Source organism: Sarcophilus harrisii, chromosome 2 (assembly GCF_902635505.1).
Source record: "Sarcophilus harrisii chromosome 2, mSarHar1.11, whole genome shotgun sequence".
Classification (NCBI taxonomy): Eukaryota; Metazoa; Chordata; class Mammalia; order Dasyuromorphia; family Dasyuridae; genus Sarcophilus; species Sarcophilus harrisii.
The window spans coordinates 264,574,797-264,599,980 of NC_045427.1; the positions used below are offsets into that span (position 1 = coordinate 264,574,797).

General features: G+C 32.5%; 1 protein-coding gene across 2 annotated transcripts in view; it reads right to left on the minus strand.

Moving 5' to 3' along the window:
- The window catches only part of UBR1 (ubiquitin protein ligase E3 component n-recognin 1), a 134,221-nt gene that overhangs the window by 75,915 nt on the left and 33,122 nt on the right, over nt 1-25,184 (minus strand). For both annotated transcript variants that reach the window (XM_012546625.3, XM_023500812.2), the window contains exons 6-20: nt 23,804-23,942; nt 21,694-21,756; nt 20,976-21,099; nt 20,544-20,648; nt 19,657-19,745; nt 17,727-17,825; nt 16,607-16,764; nt 14,016-14,115; nt 13,105-13,233; nt 9,711-9,891; nt 6,085-6,146; nt 5,202-5,312; nt 4,211-4,276; nt 3,844-3,945; nt 3,345-3,408 (exon numbers count right to left, since the gene is read on the minus strand). In XM_012546625.3, the coding sequence (XP_012402079.1) occupies nt 3,345-3,408; nt 3,844-3,945; nt 4,211-4,276; nt 5,202-5,312; nt 6,085-6,146; nt 9,711-9,891; nt 13,105-13,233; nt 14,016-14,115; nt 16,607-16,764; nt 17,727-17,825; nt 19,657-19,745; nt 20,544-20,648; nt 20,976-21,099; nt 21,694-21,756; nt 23,804-23,942 (1,592 nt within the window). The remainder of the gene's footprint in view (nt 1-3,344; nt 3,409-3,843; nt 3,946-4,210; nt 4,277-5,201; nt 5,313-6,084; nt 6,147-9,710; nt 9,892-13,104; nt 13,234-14,015; nt 14,116-16,606; nt 16,765-17,726; nt 17,826-19,656; nt 19,746-20,543; nt 20,649-20,975; nt 21,100-21,693; nt 21,757-23,803; nt 23,943-25,184) is intronic.

Here is a 25,184-nt window from a genome sequence, read left to right on the forward strand (position 1 = left end):
TCTAGATATCAGTTTCAGTTTCTGGAAATCCTACCGTTAGCAATACACACTAAAATTTCTGTGGTGATACTGTGATAGTCCTACCCTTGTCACGAAAGTGATCCTTTGCAATTCAGAAATTTCCTCTACAGTAGATCTTAACAAAGGCATATGTTTAACCTATATTAGGTTACAATTGCTATTTAGGGGAGGGGGGAGGAAGGGAAAGAAGAAGAATTTGGAACACAAGGTTTTGTTGAATGTTGAAAACTATTTTTGCATTATTTTGAAAAAATAACAAAGTAAATCTTAAAATGTTCTAGTACTATGAAGAACTTATGATGAATAATCCTATCCATACATAGAGAAAGAAATGATTGTGTCTGAATAGAGATTGAAGCATTCCCTCTCAAGTTTATTTTTAGTGGGGTGAGGGGGTTTGTTTTGTTTTGTTTTCAGGGGAAAAATGTTTTCTGTGACATGATTTTTATGGAAATGTTCAGAACTTCACATGTGCTTTATTAAGGGGGTTTGGAGGTAGGTATAAGTGAGAGAATCTGAAAGTTTTAAAAACAAACAAAAAAATTGTTTTAAACGTAATGTAGAAAAATATTAAATAAACTGAAACTCTAAAGTCAATCATTTGTCCTTCCATGAAACTCCTAATTTCTACCAGACTAAGTAATCCTGAAGAATAACCCTTCCCAAGTTACTTAACTGCTCCCAATATCGATAGCCTAAACATCCAACATGAGATAAGATTGCCCAGTAAAGGAACTGAGATTTTTAGCTGAAAAATATTTAAATACCTAATACACAAGTTGTAGCAGGTGGAAAGGCCTGCCTGCCATTATCACAGTATAATCAATACCAAGTACCATGACTATAAACTTGGCTTAGATAACAAATATAATTGCTTACTCTATTGAAATGCCAGCTTTCTATTCTGTCTTCCTACAAACTTTATTTCAATTCTTCCACAACACTTACCATATTATGCCTGTCTTCACTTTTGTTTCCAATTATTTGCTGCCACATCCTTTTGTTACTAGTTTATAATCTCCATAAGGACATGGATGATGTTTTCTACATCAGGAAATACCTAGTAAATTTTTGCTGAACTAAAGTCCCTTAGAGTTTCTCCAAACCAATCTCTTCATTTTACAAACAAAGCAACTGAAAACCATGGTGAGAGGGGAGGTGGGAGAGGAGGAGAAAAGACGAACAGGGAGAGGAGGAAGCTTCTTAAAGTGTTACCATGAGAGTGATCAGCTACATTTCTGACCCTTATTCTAGGAGTCTTTCATTAACATTATTAATAAACTGTCTTTTATAATGCCAACTCTTCGAGATTTTGGCCACCAAAATGAACTTATACCTAAGAATATAATGTCTTTTATTGTTCACATTTCAAATAATTTTTTGGTTTTCTGGGGGAGGAGGATGAAGAAGGCTGCCCAGACCTCTAATTAACTGGTTTTGGGTACTGCAGGTAAAGAAGTTTCCCTTACCAATGCAAGATAACAAACTAGTTAGCAACTGCATGGGCATGGAGGCTTAAAATATATGGAGCTAAATTAGAGAAATTGGGAAATATTCAGTTAAATAAATAAAAATATAAAAGGGCTAATGTTGAAGAATTGTCCATGCATATGTTTTGAAAAATAAAAAGCTTTAATAAAAAAAAAATAAAGAAAAGGCAAGGCAATTCCTAAAGATTTTTTTTAAAAGCATGCTTCAATCTGTATTAAAACAAAATCATTTCTTTCTGTGAGTATGGATACCATTTTTTTTTTAAATCATAAGTCCTTCAGAGTAATCTTAGATCCTTGTATTTCTGAGAAAAGTAAAGTCATTCACAGCTGATCAGCCCACAACATGGCTATTGCTTTGTACACAGTATATTTCACTTTGTAAGCTCATGGAGGACCTTCCAGGTTTTCCAGAAAGCATACTGCTCATCATTTCTTATAGAATAGTATTCCATCATAATCACATACCATAATTCATTCAGCTATTCCCCAACTGATGGACATCCCCTTAATTTCCAACTCTGCACTGAGAAATGAGCTAATATAATTATTTTTACAAACATAGGTCCTTTTTCTTTCTTTCTTTTTTTATTTATAATCCTTTGGGCATAGTTCCAAACTGCTCTACAAAATGGCTGAATCAGTTCACAATTCCACCAACAATGTATTAATGTCTCAGTTTTCCCACATTCCCTCCTAGATTTATCATTTTCCTCCTCTGGCCTACTAACCAATCTAACAGGAGTGAAGTAGTACCGTAGCAATTTCTAAAGGCTTAATAGATTGGCAGTATTGTGAACCTAAAAACACCTTAAATGCCTAACTTTATATTTTAAATATTCTATGACATTTCTGTACTTTTCCTTTGGGATTTACTAATTTCTTAACTTCAATCAGCAATGCCTATAGAATTTGTGGTTTGAGGATGAGAATGTATGCATACTTCTAAAGACCAAACAAAATGTTTACTTCTTATTTAAAAAGTGACAACAGCTTAACTATATCATCTGTTGAAATATGATTATCTAGCAAATGGGTATTTGAAATAGATCAGGTATTAATAACAGCTCACATGTATATGAGTTTTATATATCACTTCATATATTTTATTTCATTTGATCCATGCAACCACTGCCAAAGGGACAAGACAAGTAAGTATTCTCATTTTCTAGATGAGGTCACTGAGGTTCAGAGAGATCACATGCCTTGGCCCAGGTCACAGAGCTTATCAGCAGAGATCACCTGAGACTTGAATTGGTCTTCTAATGTTTATATGTAGTGTTTTCTGTTCTACCTAAGTTGCCAAATAAAGAAACTGTCCTTGAGTTTTAAATTCAAAACCTGCCAACTCATTCCTGTTAATGTAAATGATTAAGAATACCAATGAACATAGTTTTGTTCTCTCTGATCATTATGTGTGAAAAAAACGTTCAACACTTTCATGTCACTTTGATAGAAAACAATGAAAATATAAGCTGAACTACTATCTTATTTCTACATACTTTCACTATATTCCCATGCCTAAAAAGCTGACAACACTGGATCTGCAGGTTTTCTTCATCTAAGTTTTGCCCCATCCAAGACAAAGTATCATCAATCTAACAGATGCTTCTAAGTCAATCAAGCAACCAAAGGCAAATCTATACATCCTATGCTTTCTGTCAGTGGCTTTTTTAGTCACAATTTATGTTAAAATTAGTGTTATACATTGCATTAGGAGAATGAACTAGATAAAATTGTAATAGCCTCATTAATTCTTCTAAACCTTCAAAAAGCAACAAAATTCTTATTTCAAAAATATTTGTTTTAATCTTGTTACCTCCAGATTCTTACCCACAATGTAGATGAAGAGCTGAAGCATTTCTTCTATTAGTGCATTATATTGTTTAATCAAATCCTATAGAATTTTTAAAAAGAATAAGTCAGTTACATCAGAATATAAGAAAAAGGAAAATGTCATATTGGATCAGTTCAATGGCTCATTTATTTCCATATTTCCAGACTCTGACTATAGCACTAGGGCAAATATAACCAAACTCAAAAGGCTAAGGATGTACCCCATATATTATTAACTTTCTATTTAAAAATTCAATATTGAAATTAATTCTACCTAACTTTAACTCCTTTCCTCTACTAAAACTTTCTTCCTTCCCTGCTTAGAAGAAAAAGTAGCTCTGGACTCAGGGTTGTCAGCAATGGTTGGAGTGTACTTTATGTATTAAAAGTGTATATTCAAATGTAGCAAATAAATACAATATATAATTAATTTTTTAAAAAAAGCTCAACATTGACATTAATGGAATGAATTAACCTATCCTATTCTGCTACTTACCTGGTCCTTGGTGGGAACAAGCTTCCTAAAAGCATCAACAAGTTCATATCTCTGAAGTATCAATAACAAGAAATTGTTGGGATCCATCAAAGATGCGCCAATCTGTGTAATATGAAGCATACACAACCATAAAATTACTCATCTGTTAATAATTGTAATTTGGTTTTCATATAACGATCAGGAAAATTACAAAAGAAGCTAGTGCAAGATTATCCAGCAGCAATTTTCATTATTATTCTACCAAATACATATATATCAATGAAATAAAAGCTGATAAAATTAAGAAACTACAGTAGCTTAAGTAGAGAAGATTTTGAAGACTAATAAGGCAACAAATACCAGTTATAATTAGAAAGAGATTAACTACCTGAAGCATGATGATATCTTTATCATACATCTCCTCTCTGCATTTAACATCTTGATAATAAAATACCTAACAAGGTAAAAATGAGTAAATAGATTTAAATGGAAGAAATTGTAATTAAGGTTAATTACAACAACAAACAATTCTTATTAATCTGGAAATTGGAGAAGAAAATAGAAAAACACTCTAGTATCTTTGGCAAGAAAATCACATGGACAGGATTGGAAATCACATGGACAGAGTTGGACAGGGCTGAATGAGTGAATACCAATAACAAATCTAGAAATTATCTATGGACAATAACAAGTTAAGAGAAATTGTAGTAGTGGATAAATCTCAGTGCTCTTGCTCTTTTCTTTGCGGTTCATGAATCTCCAATGCTTATCCATGACTCTAGTTCTACCTAAGGACCAGCTGTCAAAATTTTTCTTTCCCTTTTATAATGAAGAGAGATCATTAAGAGTGTGAGATAAATAGATTGTAAAGAGACAACTTTGAATATAAAAATTGTGATCTGTTGCCAATCAGAAAACAGTTCTTAAGGAGTTCTTCTGTATAGAGTGCTACCTCTGGGGAAATCATTAGTTAAGATAAAACATGTTCTCTCCCACCTAGCTATCTTCAAAAAAATATATAACTAAACAAATAAAAACAAATGATATGTGTATTATGGAGTTATTTTAGACCTTAATATACATGGCACAAAACAGGTAATTAATGCATGCTTATTGAATTAATGAATTCAATATGTAAAATTATCCACCACTAAAATCACAGCCTGATCCTTCTTCATGTTGCGGGCAAAGCTTCTTGAAAACTACGACAGTAGAGCAGATATTACTGCTCTAGCAGATATTACTGATCAAGAAAGGTTTCAAAAACAGACCCCATTTATTGCTTGAGGGTTAATCTCACTGCACATGTAGACTCACTTAATGGAAGAGGTTCAGTGACTGTTCAGATTCATAAATGTGAAGAGTAGGCTTTAATGTACCTGACTAATTAAGGAAAGACCATTTCTTCGCCACATATCAGCCCCAACTTGGGCAACCAGAACCAGACAACGCAAGGGATATTCCACCAGCAACTCTACTTGAAAATCTTCCTAAAGGTAAACAGCACACAAGATTAGTATTTTAATTTAAGTAGATTAAACTATAGAGACAAGCCTGTATGTTTTGGAACTACAGTGATACTACTAACAGGTATCAAGTGATTTAGGGTAGAGATAACTCCACTGGGAGCAGAGATAACCTATTTACATCTTCTGCTATTGTTGTCTATAGGCCTAGAATAGCTTTACTGGGAAAAAATGGGAGACAATATTGGAGGAGAGGTGGCAGAAGAACTTGCCTTGCTCTGATATTATCCTTTAATACATGGTAAGGCATGCTCACAAGAGAAAAAATTTTAAGTATAAAATGTACATTTTTATAAAAAAAAAAAATTTAAACCTGGAAATATGCCATACAAGTAACCTGACAGCTCATACAAAAAGTAATGATTTAAATATTTTATGACATAAAAAGAGCACTGGACCAGAAAGGAAAACTTGGATTCTAGCTTTAATTTTGTTACCAATTGGCTTATGATTCTGAGTAACTCAATGGACTTCTCTAGGTTTCAACTTTCTCATCTTTAAAATGAGTAAGTTGAACTAAAGATTTTTCAGGTAAATTCTAGCTACAAAATTCTATTGTAATTTCAACATGTCTCAAGGATAATTTTCTAAGTGAGACTTTTAAGTGGATTTTCAGAGTATCTTGTTTTTTTTTTCTTTTTTGACTATTTCTTCATAATATCCTTTACTATTCATCAACTAGGAAATGTTGAGAAATGGAAGATAAGAAAAATCAACACTTAGAGCAAATACTTACTGAAGGCACAAATTCATGCAGTCTTGAAAAGGCTCCAATCTTACTTAAACGTACATGAAGACCTAAAATATGAAAGAGAAATGGGGTTTAACAAAATCCAACCAATATTGCTCAAGTCAACTTGATACCTTCTCAATGATGAGGTAACCCTTTAAAAAGTTTGCTTTTTAAAGATAAGATTTATTTCCAATTTCTGACTTCATTTTTAATCAAGATCATTAGTAAATACCAGTATAAGTATAAAAGATTTAGAGCTAGATAAGACTATTATAAAGACTATCAAAATCAACCTCCTCTGATTTGATTATATTATTTGAATACTGAAGTCCAGAGAGGAAAAAGAACTTCTTCATGGTCATGCAGGTGGCAGGTAGCTGAGGGGAAATGTGAACTTGGGTTTTCTAAGTCCAAAGTCAGCACTCATTATATCACTCTGCTATTAATTATAATTTATAACTGGATAGCACTCAAAGACAATTCGTACTGAATAAATAACTAGATAGATATGTATACAATAAATATGCTTATACATTATATAGAAAATATAGAGCTCATTCTAAATTTAACCCAACCATGTAGGTTAAATTTACCAAATAAAAGTTTTAAAGACAAAAACTTTCTTATTAAGGTGAGTAAGAATGTTGATACAAAAGAATGTGACATTAAGAATAAGTGGGGGAAAGTTATCAAACTGTGCATACCCTTTGATCCAGCAGTGTTACTACTGGGATTATATCCCAAAGAGATTATAAAGAAGGGAAAGGGACCTGTATGTGCACGAATGTTTGTGGCAGCCCTTTTTGTAGTGGCTAGAAACTGGAAACTGAATGGATGTCCATCAGTTGGAGAATGGCTGAATAAATTGTGGTATATGAAAATTATGGAATATTACTGTTCTGTAAGAAATGACCAACAGGATGATTTCAGAAAGGCCTGGAGAGACTTACACGAACTGATGCTGAGTGAAATGAGCAGGACCAGGAGATCATTATATACTTCAACAACAATACTAGATGATGACCAGTTCTGATGGATCAGGCCATCCTCAGCAACAAGATCAACCAAATCATTTCTAATGGAGCAGTAATGAACTGAACCAGCTATACCCAGAAAAAGAACTCTGGGGGATGACTAAAAACCATTACATTGAATTCCCAACCCCCTATATTTATGCACACCTGCATTTTTGATTTCCTTCACAAGCTAATTGTACAATAATTCAGAGTCTGATTCTTTTTGTACAGCAAAATAATGTTTTGGTCATGTATACTTATTATGTATCTAAGTTATATTTTAATATATTTAACATCTACTGGTCATCCTGCCATTTAGGGGAGGGGGTGGGGGGGTAAGAGGTGAAAAATTGGAACAAGAGGTTTGGCAATTGTTAATGCTGTAAAGTTACCCATGTATATATCCTGTAAAAAAGGCTATTAAATTTAAAAAAAAAAAAAAAAAAAAGAATAAGTGGGGGGACAGAGCTAGGTGGATAGAGCACCAGCCTTGAAATCAGGAGGACCTGAGTTCAAATCTGGTCCCAGACACTTAACAGTTCCTAGTTACGTGACCTTGGGCAAGTCATTTAACCCCAATTGCCTCAGGCAGGGGTAGGGGGGAAGAATAAGTGGGAAGATTTCCTGTTATCATTTGCATGTTATAGAAAAGGATCAATATTTTGTCTTGAAAACAGTCACATAATGTGGTTAAATCAAAAGAAGTATAGATTGCCAGATGTGAAACAATCAGAACGCGACAGGAGAGAAACAAAGGGATATGGTTTCAAACTATCATGAGTAAAAAAACAAAAAAACATATTACAATTAGATTAATGACTGAAAACAGGAATATAGGACTCAAAGGCAAATGGAAACTTTTTTTGATTTGATTTTTTTCCAATTACATGTAAAAAAAATTTAACAATAATTTAAAAAATTGTTGAGTTCCTAATTCTCTCCCTCAATCCCACCATACACATTAAGAAGGTTATATATGTGTTAGTCATGCAAAAAATTTGCTTATTGGTCATATTGATAAAGAAAATACAGAATAAGAACCACCAAAAAACCAACCCTCCTCCCCAAAATTTAAAAAGCAACCCCCAAAATTATGCTTCTATCTGTAGACTGCATCAATTCTTTCTCTGAAGGGATAGCATTTTTCATCATGAATCCTTCAGAATTATCTTAGATCATTATGTTGTTGAGAAAGCTAAGTCATTCACAATTGATTATTATACAACACTACTGTTACTATGTACAATGTTATCCTGAATCTGTTTACTTCACTTTGCATCAGTTTATGAAAGTTTTTTTTTTTTTTTAAAGCACCCTACCATCATTTTAAACATTTTTTTAAGTCATGGGAAGCAATGTGGCATTAGTAACAAGATGATGAAAATGGACAGTGTGAAGTATCAAGAGTAAACATGTCTTTATTTCAGTTTAAATTTGCTTAGGTGCATAGATACCAAAATAAAACAGTAACTTTCAAAAGGAGAATGTGAAAAATTCTTATAGATGGTCTACAATCTGTTAAAGAAGCTAAAGAAAGTAAGGGGCTCAAGATAGAACTGGCAGGCAATAATATATGGCACACAACATTTGGTGCGAGACAAGAGAGCTTTTTACTGTGGATGGAAAGCTGGAGGGGTGAGAGAGGAGAGAGGGAGAAAAATTTGGAATATGAGGTTTTGCAAAGGTGAATGTTGAAAACTATCTTTGCATATATTTTGAAAATAAGAAGCTATTATTTAAAAAAAAAATGAAAAATCACTTAGTTTTTAGTTGTTACCAGTATAAAAAGTCAAAACATGATTTATAGCACACCTGCACTGAATCTCAGCATGAATGTCTAATTGCTAATATTCATTAAATGGAAGACCATTAGTTAAAAAAAAAGTCCCATACACTGATGAAATAATAAGACTGGATAAAAAAAATCAACCAATCCATACTGGGAATGATCTAAGCAGAGGCAAGTATCCCAAAAGACCAGCAGCTAAATTAAAATGGTCTATTGATCCAAAATAGTTTAAGTAATGCTATTTAACAATGTCTTTAAAATATAATTATGCCTTTTTGAGTCCATCAAGTCCAATACAATTTTATTGAAGTAGATTAATAAGTAAAATAAAAAGTCAGAACATTAAAACTGTAAGGTCTTCAAGTTCTTAATAAATTCAGGAAACTACCTAACTGAATGCAAAAGACAAAAAAAAAAAGAAAAAAAGAAAAAGTTATAAAGTTATAAAAAGAAAGTTATATAAAATTTTAAGAGGAGACAGCATCTAGTAGGGGAGCATTAACTATAAAGAGGGGAAGTGAGTGTCCTGAATTTTCAAAATCCTTATTTCCTCTTTTATCAGATTATTGATCAGTTATTTAAAGCATAGATAGATAGACATATACTTGTGCTTAACTTCTATAGTAAAGAGAACTAAAATATTCTCCTAGACTGACATTTGGATTAAAAATTAAATTAATTTGAATTTAAAATTCTGAATTAAATTAATTAAATTTGAGTTTTAAAAAAAAGCTTTCTAAAAAAAAAAAACCTATTCTGGAAGCAGGAGGAACTTTGAACATAAAAAACCAAAGACCATGTAACAAGTCAGAAAAGATACTCACCAGCAAGTGTCCTAGAGAGTGGCAAATGTATGCTGACAGGATCTATAGATACTCTGTAGGGCTTGCATTCCAAAGTGTGGCCATACAAGTAAATTACAGACTTTTCATAAGAATTGTTATTTAAAGTACACTTCATCACAGCTTCATAACAGTCTTTATAAGCCACTAATAAGAGGTCTTCCTATAAACAAACAATAATACAAGAATTTAACAAGACAGTCATTTAATTTTGTTCAGCACAAATTTGCTAAATATCAACCATGTGTAAAGAGTACTATGCAGGATATCTGGGAAGAGAAAAATACAAAGTGTAGATAAGATACAGGTCTTAACCACCTACCTGGGGAATATGACACATACAAATAATAAAAATATACAAAGTTCATTAAAGAGCAAAAGAGCAAAGCACTTTGTGAGGTAAGTAAAAAATATTTATTGACAAAAGAAGAAGCAGAGAAAACAGCTCCTGGAAGAAGGCAGCATTTGAATCAAGCTTCAACAATTGTACAAGAACTGAAGAACAGGCAAAGAAGATGGAGGGCATTTAAGCTACACAATTCACTGATGAAAGATCTCAAAAGACATGAGCATAAAACACAGGAAAAAGAATTGTCACCACTATTATATAATATTATACTAGAAATGTTAGCTTTAGTGATAAGAGAAGAAAGAAATGGAAGGAATTAAGAATAATGAGGAAATAAAACCACTCTTTGCCTATGATATGATAACATATATAGAGAATCCTAGAGCATCAACTGAAAAATTACTAAAAACAATAAACAACTTTAACAAAGTTGCAGAATATAAAATAAACCTACATGGATAGTTGGTATCTCTATTTGTTACCAATAAAGCCCAGCAGCAAGAGATAGAAAGAGAAATCCCATTTAAAATAACTGTAGAATAGGATAGCTAGGTGGCACAGTAGACAGAGCACTAGTGCTGAAATCAGGAGGGCCTGAATTCAAATCTGCCCTCAGACACTTATCACTTCCTAGCTGTGTGACCCTGATCAAGTCAACCCCAATTGCCTCAGCAAAACAAACAAACAAACAAACAAAAAAAACACTGTAGACAATATTCAACATATGGGAGTCTACCTGCCAAGACAAAGCCAGGAACTATATGAACACAATCACAAAACTTCTTCAGACAAATAAAGTCAGATCTAAACAACTCAAAGACTATCAATTGCTCAAGGGTAGGCTGGATTAATACAATAAAAATGACAATTCTACCCAAATTAATCTACTTATTCAGTGCCATAGCAATCAAACTGCCAAAAATTACTTTGTAGAGCAAGAAAAAATAATAACAAAATTCATCTGGAAGAACAAAAAGTAGAGAATTTCAGGGGAATTAATGGAAAAAAATTCAAAGTGGCAGGTTAAGTTCATGAGACACAACAGTCAATGAAAGAACTAGAAATTTAGTGGATGCTTATCAATTGGGGTATGGTTCAATAAATTATGATAAATACAATATACAATGTACATATTCTATATATACATATATTACATATGATATATGTAATAGAATGTAATTGTTCTACAAGAAAGGATGAGCAAGCTGATTTCAGAAAGTCTGGAAAAGACTTACATGAACTGATGCCGAGTGAAGAGAGTAGAAACAAGAGAACATTGTATACAGTAGCAACAAGATTATGTGATGACCAACTGTGATGGACTTGGTTTTTCTCAACAATGTAGTGATTCAAAGCAATTCCAATAGACTTGGGATGGAAAATGCCATCTGTATCCAGAGAGACCAAATATGGATCAAAGCATAGTATTTTCACCTTTTTTTGTTGTTGTTTTCTTTCTCATGGTTTTTTTCTCTTTTGGTCTGATTTTTCTTGCATAACACAACAAATATGACAATATGTTTAAAAGACTTGCACATATATAACCCATATCAGATTACGTGCTGTCTTGGAAAGGAGGAAGAGGATAAAAATTTGGAACACAGTCTCACAAAAATAAATATTGAAAACTATCCTTACATGCTTTTGGAAAATTAAAATACTATTTAAAATTTAAAAAAAAAAAAGACAGATCATATTCAAGAGACAAAAGGTAGTATACTCAGCTATAAGTACATGGAGTACATTAGGGGGCAATTAACAGGCCTAGAGAAAGTGACATATGATGATCACTTGAAGATGGTGGGGATATTTTGCCTGGAAAAAAGAACACTTACCAGGACACTATCAGTCATTATCAAGTATTCAAAAGGCTATTAAGTGGAAGAGGAACTCGATATGATCTTTCTGGCAATGGAGCACTAAATAAGTAGCAATGAAAAGAAGTTTTAACAAAGAAAATTTAGGACTACTCCTAAGAAAGTTTCCTAATCATTAAATAGAATGATCTGCTTTTGGATAATATTCAGTCTCCCAAGATATACTGAAGTAAAGGTTGGGAGATTATTTATAGGATAAGTTAGAGGATACTCTTGGGCAAGATGGCTTCTGCGGTCCCTTCAAAATCTTTGATGGAGAGATACTAACTATCTATGTAGGTTTATTTTATATTCTGCAACTTTGCTAAAGTTGTTTATTGTTTTTAGTAATTTTTCAGTTGATGCTCTAGGATTCTCTATATATGTTATCATATCATAGGCAAAATCTTACAAGTTCAAGGCTTGTAAGGCAGGGTGATGACAAAAAAAGGTGGTGATGGGAGTACACCTTAAAAGCCAGGTAAAAGAATGTGAACTTTATTCAGGCAATAGGGAACCAATGAAAATTTCTGAGTAGAGAAGTAATAAGTAATAAGATTAAATCATTAGAATGCTGACAGAATAGAGAAAAGACTTCTGAGGAGGGTAATAAAATAAATAATCCAAGTAAGTAGTAATGATACTTTGTACTAGGATGCTGGCACTAGGACAAAAAAGAAAGGGAATGGATATGAGAGGTCATGGAGGCAGAACTCATAGGCCTTAGTAACCAAATGGCTATGACAGGTGAGAAAGACGACAAAATTAAAGAAAATACCAGGTTAAAAAAAAAAAAAAAAAACCAGGTTTCAAATCTTAGAAACTGGGTAAATATCACTGATATATTTATAGAATTCTTATTATGTACAAAGCACAGTGTGGACTGTCTTAAGAATACAATAAAAGTAACCACATTTATGGGTAGTATAATAAATCAAAGTTAATATCTATTAATTGCCATATAAACAATACAAATTAAGTGCTAAAGAATAGAAACAGCAACAACTTCTAGCAGGATAAGAATAAGAGTTAAGAAATAGGGGGTATTTGAGCTGTGCCTAAAAGGATGGGTATGATTTTATGAGATGGAAAGAGAGAGGGCAGATAGTCCAAAAGGGAAAAACTTGATTAAAATCATAAAAGAGTAAAACAATCTCATAGTTTTACTTACATCAGAAGCACACCATTCTTGAAACATCAATAGAATGTTCTTCAACTGCATCTGAATAGCAATAGCAGCCTCCCAATCTGGCTCTACTTCAATGTGCTGCCCAACTTGCCTTTTAATCTCTTCCATTCCCTGAGAATAAAACCCAAAAATTCACACACACACACACACACACACACACACACACACACACACATTTTAAAAATATAGCGACAGATACATATAAACACAGTTTTACATCTATACATGTGTATGTGCTTGCGTGGGTATATGTATTTATATAAATATAAGCATGGTTGTTCTGTCTTCTACAATCCTTTTTTAAAAGGCAATGTTGTCACAATCAAAAAAAAAATTTTTAACAGAAAAATGGATAACAAAAATGTCTTTCATTATATAAATTAGAGAACTAAAAAAAAAAAAAAAAAAGGACTGGTTCATTTTATAAAGAGGTAAAAACTAAAATACTAATAAAACTATTAAGTGACTCCATAATGGAAATTCTATTTTATACACACATTATACATTTCTAGTTTGTCTTTTTCATTTAATTATCTTCAAAATAAAAACCATACATCATTACAAATATTTATAGGATCAGGGGTCTGCAGCTGAAAGAAACCTCAGAGGTCATCCAGTCCAAGCCACTCATTTTAGAGATGAGCAAACTGAGGTCATGGGAGGTTAAGTGACTTGCCCAGAGTCAATTATCAGGGACAGGATATGAAAATCAAAATTGTCTGACTCAAGAGTCAGCATTCTTTCCCTACATAGTAAAAGAAAAAAAAAAACAAAACAAAATTTGAGGATCACACATGATCCTCAAAGATAAAAGGACTTCAATGATTTTAGATAGATTCAGTATCATTCCTCTCTATGTGTTCCATTAATGATGACCAGAGATAATATGGTACCTGCATGCATGCAAGAATCTTCAGGAATGATCGAAAACCTTCAAGAAATTGTAATTTTAATTTCTCTGACCATATTGCAGGCTTACTGATGAGAACATATCTGTTTCAAAAGACAAAGAAATATATTACTCACCTACTTAGGGATTATTTTATTGTTCACTGGGTTACAAAGGCTATCATTAACATTCTTTATTTAAATAAAGCAACAACAACCAAAAAACACCATCTCATTTATTACGATAACCTGAAGGGATTTGGATATGCCAATTTATTTTCTGGTTGATAAACCTTAGATGTGAATAGGAGTACTCTGAGACAATCCAGAAGAACAAGGAAGAAAATACACTTACATACTATATACTATGAGGCAGCTATGGCTCTTTAACTGGGCTAAAAACTGATCTAACCTAACAAGGGCTTCCATACAGAATTTCTAGGTTGAATATAACCCAAACCCATATCCTGCTAAATGGAGAGATGGTGTATAGATTTGCTAGAAAGAGACAAACAAAGGAGTTGGCAGGGATGGTTTTATCATATAGATAAGAGGTATCATTTCATGGGATACTTGATCACCAAATGACTTGTGGTATACATGTAAAAAAAAGTTAGCTATTAATATAATTGCAATCTATATACAGATTCTGTTGCTGAAGGTTAAGAGACAGAAATTCTATGGAAAACTTCATAAGGACACCTGGATTCAAGGAACTTCTAAGACACTCAAAACTTTAATGCTTTGAATCTTCAATGTAAAAGTCAGTATGTGCTGTAAAATTTTGTTCAGGAATAAGAAAAGAAAGGGACCAAAGGCCATTCTGAAGCTACATTCTTGTAGTCTATATAGCTTATAAACATGGCAACAACAAGATTGTATGATGATCAATTCTGATGGCTGTGGCTCTTCTCAACAATGAGATTATCAGGCCAGTTTTAATGATCTTGTAATGAAGAGAGTCATCTGCACCCAGAGAGAGGACTGTGGGAACTGAGTATGGATAACAACATAGTATTTTCACTCTTTTTGTTATTGTTTCCTTGCATTTTCTTTCTCATTTTTTTCCTTTTTGATCTGATTTTTCTTGTGCAGTATGATAATTGTGGATATATGTATAGAAGAATTGCACACGTTTAACATAGATTGGATTACTTGTCATCTAGGGAAGGGGATGGGGGAAAGGAGGGGAAAAAATTTGGAATACAAGATTTTACAAGGGTGAACAGTGAAAATTATCTATGCATGTATTTTGAAAAAAAATTTTAATTAAAAAAAATCACATAAAAAACAGCTTGTAAACTTTAAAAGGTTCAGGAGCTGTGAAACATAACATGCATTAAATTATACAAAAAACTCAATTGATTTAGATTCTAAAACAAGAAATTTCTGATTATCAATGAGGAAGGTATTTCCAAGTCAGCAACGTATGGTCAAATTTGTCAAAGCAAAGATCAAAATTAATATTCAATACAATAAAAGTGAGAAGACAGAGCATGTAGTTGAGGCAGCTCCAAAATGATCTAGACCTATTTAAACAAACTGCTGGAGCTTAAAAAACAAAACAACAACAACAACAACAACAACAAAAAAAAAAAACTGAAGGGAAAAAAATGGATCACCAAACTACCATCTCACAATTTTTAAACAAAGTTTATTTAATGTAAAGCAATTACTACAAAAAGAAGACTAAAAGAGCCTAAAAACTATCTCAGTCAACAAACATTTTATCTCCTTAATATAATATTTATAGTAGTCAAGGATGATACTGATTTAGAATATAAAATCATCTGTAAATATTATCTTTAAAAATAACAAGAAACAGGAGAGAAACTGTTTAAAGAAAGTTTGGCACTAAGACAACAACAAAAAAAGAAGATATAACCTAATTTTCTTCTTTTCTTTTTTTCCCTTTCCTTTAAAAAGAAAAATCATTATTCTTATATTTAAATACACAATTTATCTACCATTGCTTACCTATTGATTAGAACACCTGAAGAGAAAAGCATGAATACAGAATAAACACTGATCAAATTCAATAGTGTCCAAAGGGATTAAATGTTTGTTTCAAAATCAGTTTGGAAGAAATCCCTTGGATCCAAGCTCCATACTCCATATATCCAAGTGTTGGAGAAGGAGAAAACCCTTTTTATAGCCTGATACTCACCTTGATAATACACCAAAAGTGTCCACAAATTTAGAAGTGAGGTTGTTTTAACCACTTTACATAAGGGTTTTTCAAAACTCATTTGCATCAGAAGGGTTCCTGTCCTTGTCTCCCAGTATTCAATAGGACATCACTCAGAATTGCAGTTGCCATAAGGAAAGTTCCCTTGGTCACAACTCTATGACTAGGAATTTCTCCCTACTATCCAACCTGAGGTTTAGGCACAATGAAAGTAGGTTTTGACAAGGCAAAATTATTCTAATTAGATAAACATGGGCATGGATACATAGCAATCCTTTGTTTCTTAGTCTTCTGCAAATAAAATCCTTTATAACAAAATATAGTCATGGCTTATCTCAAAGGGAGAAATAAAGTAAGAACACACACTACTTAAAAGATAACCCACACCATTTCCCAAAATCAACTTACTTGAGGTCACAAATAACTGCATATACCCTTCCCAATTTGTCCTGGCTGTAACCCTGGAAGTTGAATTTGTTGTTCTTGTCCAAGTATTCTGGTAAAACTTCTAGCAGTGTTTCAGTAATGACAGAGATAACATTCTGCTCTTCAATGAGATGACGAGCCTATACAGTATTTCAATAATACTGACTTTAATATCAAGGCTTCATATGTACATCAACTATTTATTCAGCAAATTTTAGAAAACCAAGTCCGCATTCAACCTAAAAATCTTCAACCTTACCAAGTGTAAGATTCTCTACCATAAAACCCATTATGAAAGGAACAAAAAGAGAACCAGGATATATACTCATTATCAGTGTTCATGTAAGGAACAGTATAGATAACAGACATACCTTTCAAAATTGACTATATTAGCATCTGCTTAAGAACTACAACTCTTGCTTATAATTGTAGAATTAAGATTTAGAAGCAGGAAAAAGTGGAAATCATCTGGTCCAACCCCTCTGAAACCCAAAAGTTAACTGGCTTTCTCAAGTAAAGAAAAAGGCTTTTGAATTCAGGTCCACTAAATTCAGATCCAACATTCTTTCCACTATATCACGTTTCCTGTCCTGCTCCCTCAAACTATTATCCAGTCCACTGAAAATACATAGTAAGAACAGAGCTGATCCCTCAAAAGATAGCAAGGAAAACAGAGCCCTCTATTTTAGGGGACTAGGTACTATAATCTTAAATAAATGGAAATCTTCAAGTTTCCCTCTTATCTTGACTTCTTATTCCAAAACAAAACAAAAAAATGTTCAAGAAAGAATATTTAACAAAAATAATTTTACACACCCACACATGCAAACATACACATGTACACTCCCTCACTCAGAAAGCAGATCTTATTTAACTATATGGGTCCAGAATGGCTATGTGGATTCTGACAGACTCCTCACATCTATTTTCAGGAAACTTTGTATTGAGATCTTTATGTTGTTTGGTTGCTACTGAGTAGCAATTTTATTGATTGCTTTAACTTTCTTAATAATTAAGAAAACATAAATTAGAAATGCAAAAATAATTAAGAAAATGTAATCTAAACAACAAAGAATAGATACAAAACATAATCTGTACATACCAGAGTTGGGACAGTAAACATCTGAACTGATAATGCAGTCACAGAGAGACTTCTATCATGATCATCACTGATGTAGTCTTTCTGCAGTGGTTTATAAAACTGAAAGATGTTTAGAGAATCTTGATTACAAACTATTATTAGAAACTTTTCAAATCCATGGATTTAACTAATATACAGAGACAATAATATTAGAAACATCAAGAAATTTGAATTCTATCCCCAGGCCTATCTATCCCCTTTATGTACCCCAAAGTTCTTTATCTATAAGGCTAAACTAAACATAATCTCTATTTACTAGAAATATTATGCTGATTAATAACATTTTGCAAGAACCTGAAAAAGATGTATAAATATTAGTTCAATGATCCAAAGCAACAAATCTGAAAACTATGAAATAGGCCAGAGGCAGCTTCAAAGAGCTAGGATTGGATAGAACTCTCCTTATCCCTCTAGGATTTGAGGAAGTACTTAGCAGAAAACAAGAGATTTCCTTTTCATGTTTGCCGAATGTTGTTAAAAAAAAATTTTTTTAAGGGAATTTAGTGAAATGAAGAATATCTTCACTGAGAACAGATGACTCTAGAATTGATGATTAGAAGTAATGCACCATGTATATGTTAGACATTATTCAGATTGTGGCTTCATATTCAGAATGGCTCTCATTTGAAAGCAAGAAGATAGTAAGAGACAGTTATAAGATAGAAAACATCTCTTTACACCTAACAAAGTCAATCTGTTATTCTAGGGAAAGGCACTTCTATGTACCTAGCTTCTTGGGGTCAATCTCTAAGTAGTATCTTTACATAAATTGACTTAGAACTTGAGGACTATTATTTTTTAAATTCTCATTTATAAGACGTAGCCATGGTGTTAGAGACAAAAAATATCACCTCTAGAGTAGACAAGTCTTCAACTAAAAATTATACTGGTCATACTTGTATTCAATATTCTGCCTGACAATGGCAAAAAAGAGATATGCTTTAGGAAAACATGACTGTCTTTTTTGCTATCAATCTCAAAACCCAAGATGTATCCCAAAAGATCCTAGTTTATTCTCAGTGATAGATCATGTTATAGACTGGTTCATTGTAAGTTCGTTCTTTTTGTAAGAATTTCAACTTGTAATTCTGGTTTACTTCATCATATTCCCTATATCTGTCTACCACAATCTTCAATTCTACCTTCATCTTTCAACATCAGACTGACTTTTTCTTGAATCAATTTGAAGTCTCTCAGAACAGCTTAAATATCAAAATAGAACCAACTAATATTTATTGAGCACCTACTATGTGTAAAGCACTATGAAGGATAAAAGGAATGTAAGACCCAGTCCCTAACCTTAAGGAGCTCAAAATCTAGTTGAGGAAACAAGTTATAAACATGTGAAAAAAGCAATAATGTAAGAAATAAAGAGGGTAAAATCCTTTGTGGATGATTTAAGAATGGAAAGAGGAAAACTATCAGTGGAAGAAATAACCACACCAATAAAAACATACCTATCAGAGCATAATAGTGGAGGATATAAGTTAAAGCTTCTCTTTTCATTTTATCCTTGAAAATACAAGTATACTTCTATAGTGCCTTATCTGATTGTTGTTTCTCAGCTAGATAACTTTCCCTCCTCTTTAAACTGAAACCATTCCTTAACTCATTTTCTGCCTCAATACATTAATGAATATAAAGGGAAAGAGATTAAGCAGAATGAGTATTTATACAAATGGGATAGTATGTCCTCCTTTTGCATGGTTTGTGTTCTCTACAGGAAACTATGAAACTATCAGGTGTTGAAAGAAAGCACTAAGAATAAATTATAAAAATCAAACTTTTCATAAGCACCAAACTTCTATTTCTATTCTTTTACAAACAAAAATCACCATAGTGGTAGTCATAGATTAATATTTTCACACAGATATAAATAATAGACAATTACCTTCACAAATTCCATGGCAAAGAGTTTTTTATATTCTATTTCCATGAAAAAACTGCTGAAGATCAACTCATGAAGTATCTTACGTGCACCTGTGAAAAATAACATTTTATTAGGATAGAAGCAAAGAAAAATTTTCCAGGATATTTTAAAAATAATGAGCATGTTTATTAAGACCTCAAAATTCACCAAAATATTAATTCAGTATTGTCAATATAAAGACAAAAATGCAGCTTTTCTTTTTCTGCTGAGGCAATTGGAGTCAAGTGACTTGCCCAGAGTCACACAGCTAGGAAGGGTTATATATCTGAGACCAGATTTGAACTCAGGTCTTCCTGACTTCAGGACTGGTGCTCTATCCACTACATCAACTAGCTGCCCCTTAAATGCAAAACTTTTCTTTTCTCCATATACCAGCATTTCTATAACTTCACTTCAATTTGTATTAATGTCCTCACTTAGGCTTTCCTATTATTTCATAGTAATACAACAAAAGTGGATTTATTAAAAATATGGGAAGGAATATGCTTACTTGAATAGACCCTTCTATTTTTTTTCTAACTTTATTACCATCATTCTCCTTTCCTTCTGTCTTTTCCTTTATTTTTTTCCTCCCTCATTAAGATTTTTCAAGAGAAACTTGAATAATATCTAATGACGGTGGCACTACCATATGAATATATATTATGTAACAGAGGAGCTAAAGAGAAACTGAGTTCAAAGAAATATAAGCTTGAAAACTGAGCATGGTCCAAAAAATACCTCCTTCTACTAACAAATGACTAAATAATCTCTTTATCTTAAAAAACAAAGTCACTTAATTTAACACTGAGAGAAGTCCTTGTTAAAATGGATTATAGCTATTCTTCAAAGTCAAAAGATCTACTGACCTTTATAAAGCTTTGCATCCCATAGCATTAGCCTGCTTATGTGGCAGGGATCATCAGGAACATCTTCTTGAAGGCAGGCCTGGCAGAAGATCTGTCGAAAATCACCTGGGAAAGAAAAATCATTGCAAACATTCACATTTTTCTCAATCCTTCTCCAAAAACATAAAGTCCAGCTTGTCTTTGAATATTATAATAATTACTAGTGTCAAACTAATAATCAAGCATTGGCTGGCTGTGTTATTTTAAGTGATTAAGAGCCAGTTAAGAAAATAATTAAGAATCCATTAAAAATACAAAAATATATCAAAAGCTTAACAAAGAAGGAAATAGATCAATATGATCTCCTTAATTTCAAATACAGTCTATTAAATGAGATTTTAAAACCATGGGCAAGAATGTTTATAAAAAATATAAAGAAATATATATGCTTACTTGAATAACTCATAAGCTTGTTTAACCAAGTGCCAAGACGTAAAGCAAATTTCTGATGAGCCATAACATCAGCATGTAGAACCTCTACATGAAGTGGATGCTGAGAAACATTTTCTGAATGAAACTAGAGATACAGGAAATAATTACCAAAAACAAAGAATAGATTGTTAGGAAAATCTATAGCATAACTCAAAACTAAGTTTAACTATCTTTAGACTTTAACTTAAACAATAGAATCTTATAATTTGTGAAATTAATCTAAAATTTATCTCAAGTGCTTTTCGTCTTTATTGAACTCCTTTCTTTTAATGTCAATTTTCTGTTCATGAAGATTATTGACAGTAGGGAAAGAAGAACAGAATGTGTTTAACAGTGACCCATCAAGCTCCTGGAAGGAAGTGATCATATCAGTTTGACTTAGTTTGTATGACCAACTTTATTCTGTGGCATATCTTGTTCCCCCTCCTATACTACCTCTTCTTTGCCCCAACTCTCAATTTCCCTTCTATCAACACAACTCTCATTTTCTTTCTTTCTTTCTTTTTTTTTGGTTGAGGCAATTGGGGTTAAGTGACTTGCCTAGGGTCACACAGCTAGGAACCTGTTAAGTGTCGGAAACCAGATTTGAACTCAGGTCCTCCTGACTTAAGGGCTGGTGCTCTATCCACTGTGCCCCTTCATTCTCTTTGCATGTTCAAATCTTTCTAAAAGCAGTTACCTTGATATTTTCCTTTGCTTCTCGACAATGAACACTAGGTCCTAGTTTAACAGCCCGACGACCCTAATTATAAACAAAATTTGAAGGGTTATTAAGTAACAGAATGACATCAACATTAAGGTGCACTGATACTAAAGATCTAACAAATTATGAATTATTACAACTTGCTTGCTGAAGCCTAGACCAAAGATGAATTTATCTCTACTATGTTGAGAATTGAGAAGAAGTGAAGGCTGGTGGCTATATAACCCAAAGTTCTCTAACCCTATGGCTTCAGGATGTTAATAAGTTCTCAACTGTACCTTTGTCTAAGTTTGTAGTGTCTTTTATGAAAATAATGTGTTAAGCCTAAGAATTTAAGTAGTGAGCCCAGAGTTCCCTGAACTTCACAGACTTGAGGCCATGAAAAGTCACTGAAGTGTAGCAGCATATTGATCCTCACCCCACCTAGAATTCACCCAATCTTAGAGTTGATAATAACCTTAAAAGTCATCCAGTTCATCCCCATCCAAAGTGCACATCCCATCTTCAGCAACCCAGGGAAATGGTTAGTCTCTACTTGGAAGATCTCAACTGACTGAAAATTTACTTCCATGTCAGACTATTACTATTCCTTTATGAAAAGATTTGGAGATGGTAAGAGACATAACAGTCTTCAAATATATAAAGGGCTAAAAAATGAAAGAGGAATCAGATAGCCCCAGTTCCTGAAACTGATTTTTATATGGCATAATTTCCAGGCTTTTTACTATTCTATCCACCTCTGGAATGGCACAAGAAAAGATGCACTTTTACATCCTGGAGAATATTTCTTATTATTTCTCTTAAAGTCTTATTAAGGCTAGCATCTGGGATTTGCAAATGTCAGTAACTGTTACTAACTAAATTAGTTACCACATTCTACTGCGTAGGCCAGAGCTTATAATATAAAGTAACCACCTGCCTATAAGATAGAGTCAGTCATTAAGAGTTTAAATGCTTTTAAACAATTAGATATAGCATTTCTACATTCATATCCATCTGGGAGATAAAATCATAAAAATTGAGAATGATAACATAATCATATAATACTTTAAGATTCAGAAAGAATTACATAAATTTTATAATACACATTTAAAGAAGACAATGCTGTCCCTTAGTATTTACATGGGAAAAGTTGATTGTATTTCAGCATAAATAAACATAACATAAAAAGAAATAATTTATATCACCTATATTATCCATCTCTACAAGACTTTAAAACATATATTAAAAAGTTAGTAAGAAATATGATTGCTATCTGCGGTGTCTCTATCAACTCTAACGAGTTAACACTTTGTAAGGATTCTAACATCTATCAACTATGTAAAATACAATATGTTCAACTCTTGATTACTCAAGAGCTGATTATATTTAACATGTTGTCTGTTTTAATATTCCTTGCTGCTTCTCTTCCTTTCTATGGATTGCCTTTTGATTCTTTTGTTTACTACCTCCATAGGGAAAACAGAAATACAAGAGGAAAAATGTTAAACATTCTAGTTTAAAATGCCTTTGATAGAGAATAACATGAGGAAAACTGAAATCTTTCATGTATATATGTTTCCCCAATCAGATTAGAAATAGCTCAAAAGCAGGGCTATGTCATCTACTGTGTTTTTAACTCCCCTAGAATTTAGTGACTAGAATATACAGTAAACAATGAATGCTTAATATTGAATAGAATTACTATACTAATTTATTGAAAGTAATCTAGGTAACAAAAATTAAAGAACTTCATAGACTAAAGAAAATAAACTAAAGCAAAACAGCAATAGCAAGTTTACTTTATTTGCTTTTTCATTACATTAAAATCTGCTACAGATATAATCTTGAATGTTACATTCATTTTAATTATCAAAATAATATTTTAAAAAACTGGGAGTGAGATTATTCAAAACCTCAGACAATTCAAAAGAACTCAACAATATTTGGTGAAATTTTTCTCATATTTCTTAATTCTAAGAGTTAATATTATAAGATTAAATTGAAAGGATGATAAAGCTAGTAAATGCTAAATAAATATCTATTGGATTGACTGCTGACTAACACACAGGGCGATTTAATTGCAACAGACTAACATTTCACTAACCTCTTTGTCTATGGCAGTGGTATGCAATTGAGCTTCTGTAAGTTCACATTTAAGGGCTTTCTGTAGACTATATATAACATGGTCATAAGAATGGTGTTCATCATTGAAAAGGACACAATAATATCTTTCAGTTTTCTCCCTAATAAAGAAAAATTAAGACAATCAGATAATCAAAGGAAAACATGGAAAATACTTTAGACATATGTATATACAAATAAAATATAAGAAAATTTGATTATTTACAGTTAAGATTACTTTTATTAGACTTATCCTCATAAGTCCTTTTATTTAAGTCAACCAATCAACTAGTATTTATTAAATGTCAACTATGGGATGGCAATGTGAAGTAGCATAAAGAACACTGCATCTGAAGTCAGAGAATCTAGGTTCAAACCCCATCTCTGTTGTCTACTAGCTGTGAAATATTGAGAAAGTCATTTAATTTCAATGGGCCTTCAGGTTCATCTGTAAATGAGGGATTTGGAATTGTCTCTGAAGTCCCTTCCAGCCCTACATCTGGATCCTAAAAATATTATGTCAGATATTATGCTGGGTGCTAAAGATACAAAAATAAAAATGAAATGGTTCCTGCCCTTGAGAAGTTCACCTTCTACTGAAGAATATACATATAGAAATATATAAAGGATGTATACAAAATAAAGATAAGATAGTTTGAGGATAGAGAGCACCAACAGCTGAGGGATATGAAGAAAGGCTTCATTTAGAAAGTGGTACTTGAGCAGAAGCTTAGAACGGATTTCTAAGAAAGGGAAGTGAGAAAAGAAGCAGTAAGAACAAAGGAAAAGACAAGAAGACCAGGAACGTTATATGTGAGGAACAGTAAGAAGGCCAATTTGGCTGGATGTACAGACTACAGGAAGAAGAATATACAGGAATATATGACAATGCTGGAAAGGTAAGTGGGGGGTCAGGTTATAAATGCTAAGTGACATTATCACCTATCCTACATTAGGTATTTGTACAGTATCCTTCATTCTTTTTGCTTTTATTCTCCCATTTAGATTGTCTAACAAGTAGTCTCTATTAGTTTACAAATAGTTAATGTCCTTTTAAATGAAAATACCTCATTATCACTGTAGTTTTACCAATATTACTACTTTCCCAGCTTCCTCTTCATTCTCATCCCACTGCAACTTGAAAATTTATAAACCAAGAATAGAGAAGGTTTAGAAGGCAACTATATTAAGACTTGAGGCCTTCACTTCTTTGATGAAATCTTTAAAATCCTTGCATTACTTTTAAATCTCTCCTGTTTGTGTTTCCCTTCTGTACATTTCAAAATTGTTTCAATAACCCTTTTTTTTCTGGTATCAGTATTACTTCCTCCCCACCAATTAAAAAGCCAAAATCCTATAACAAA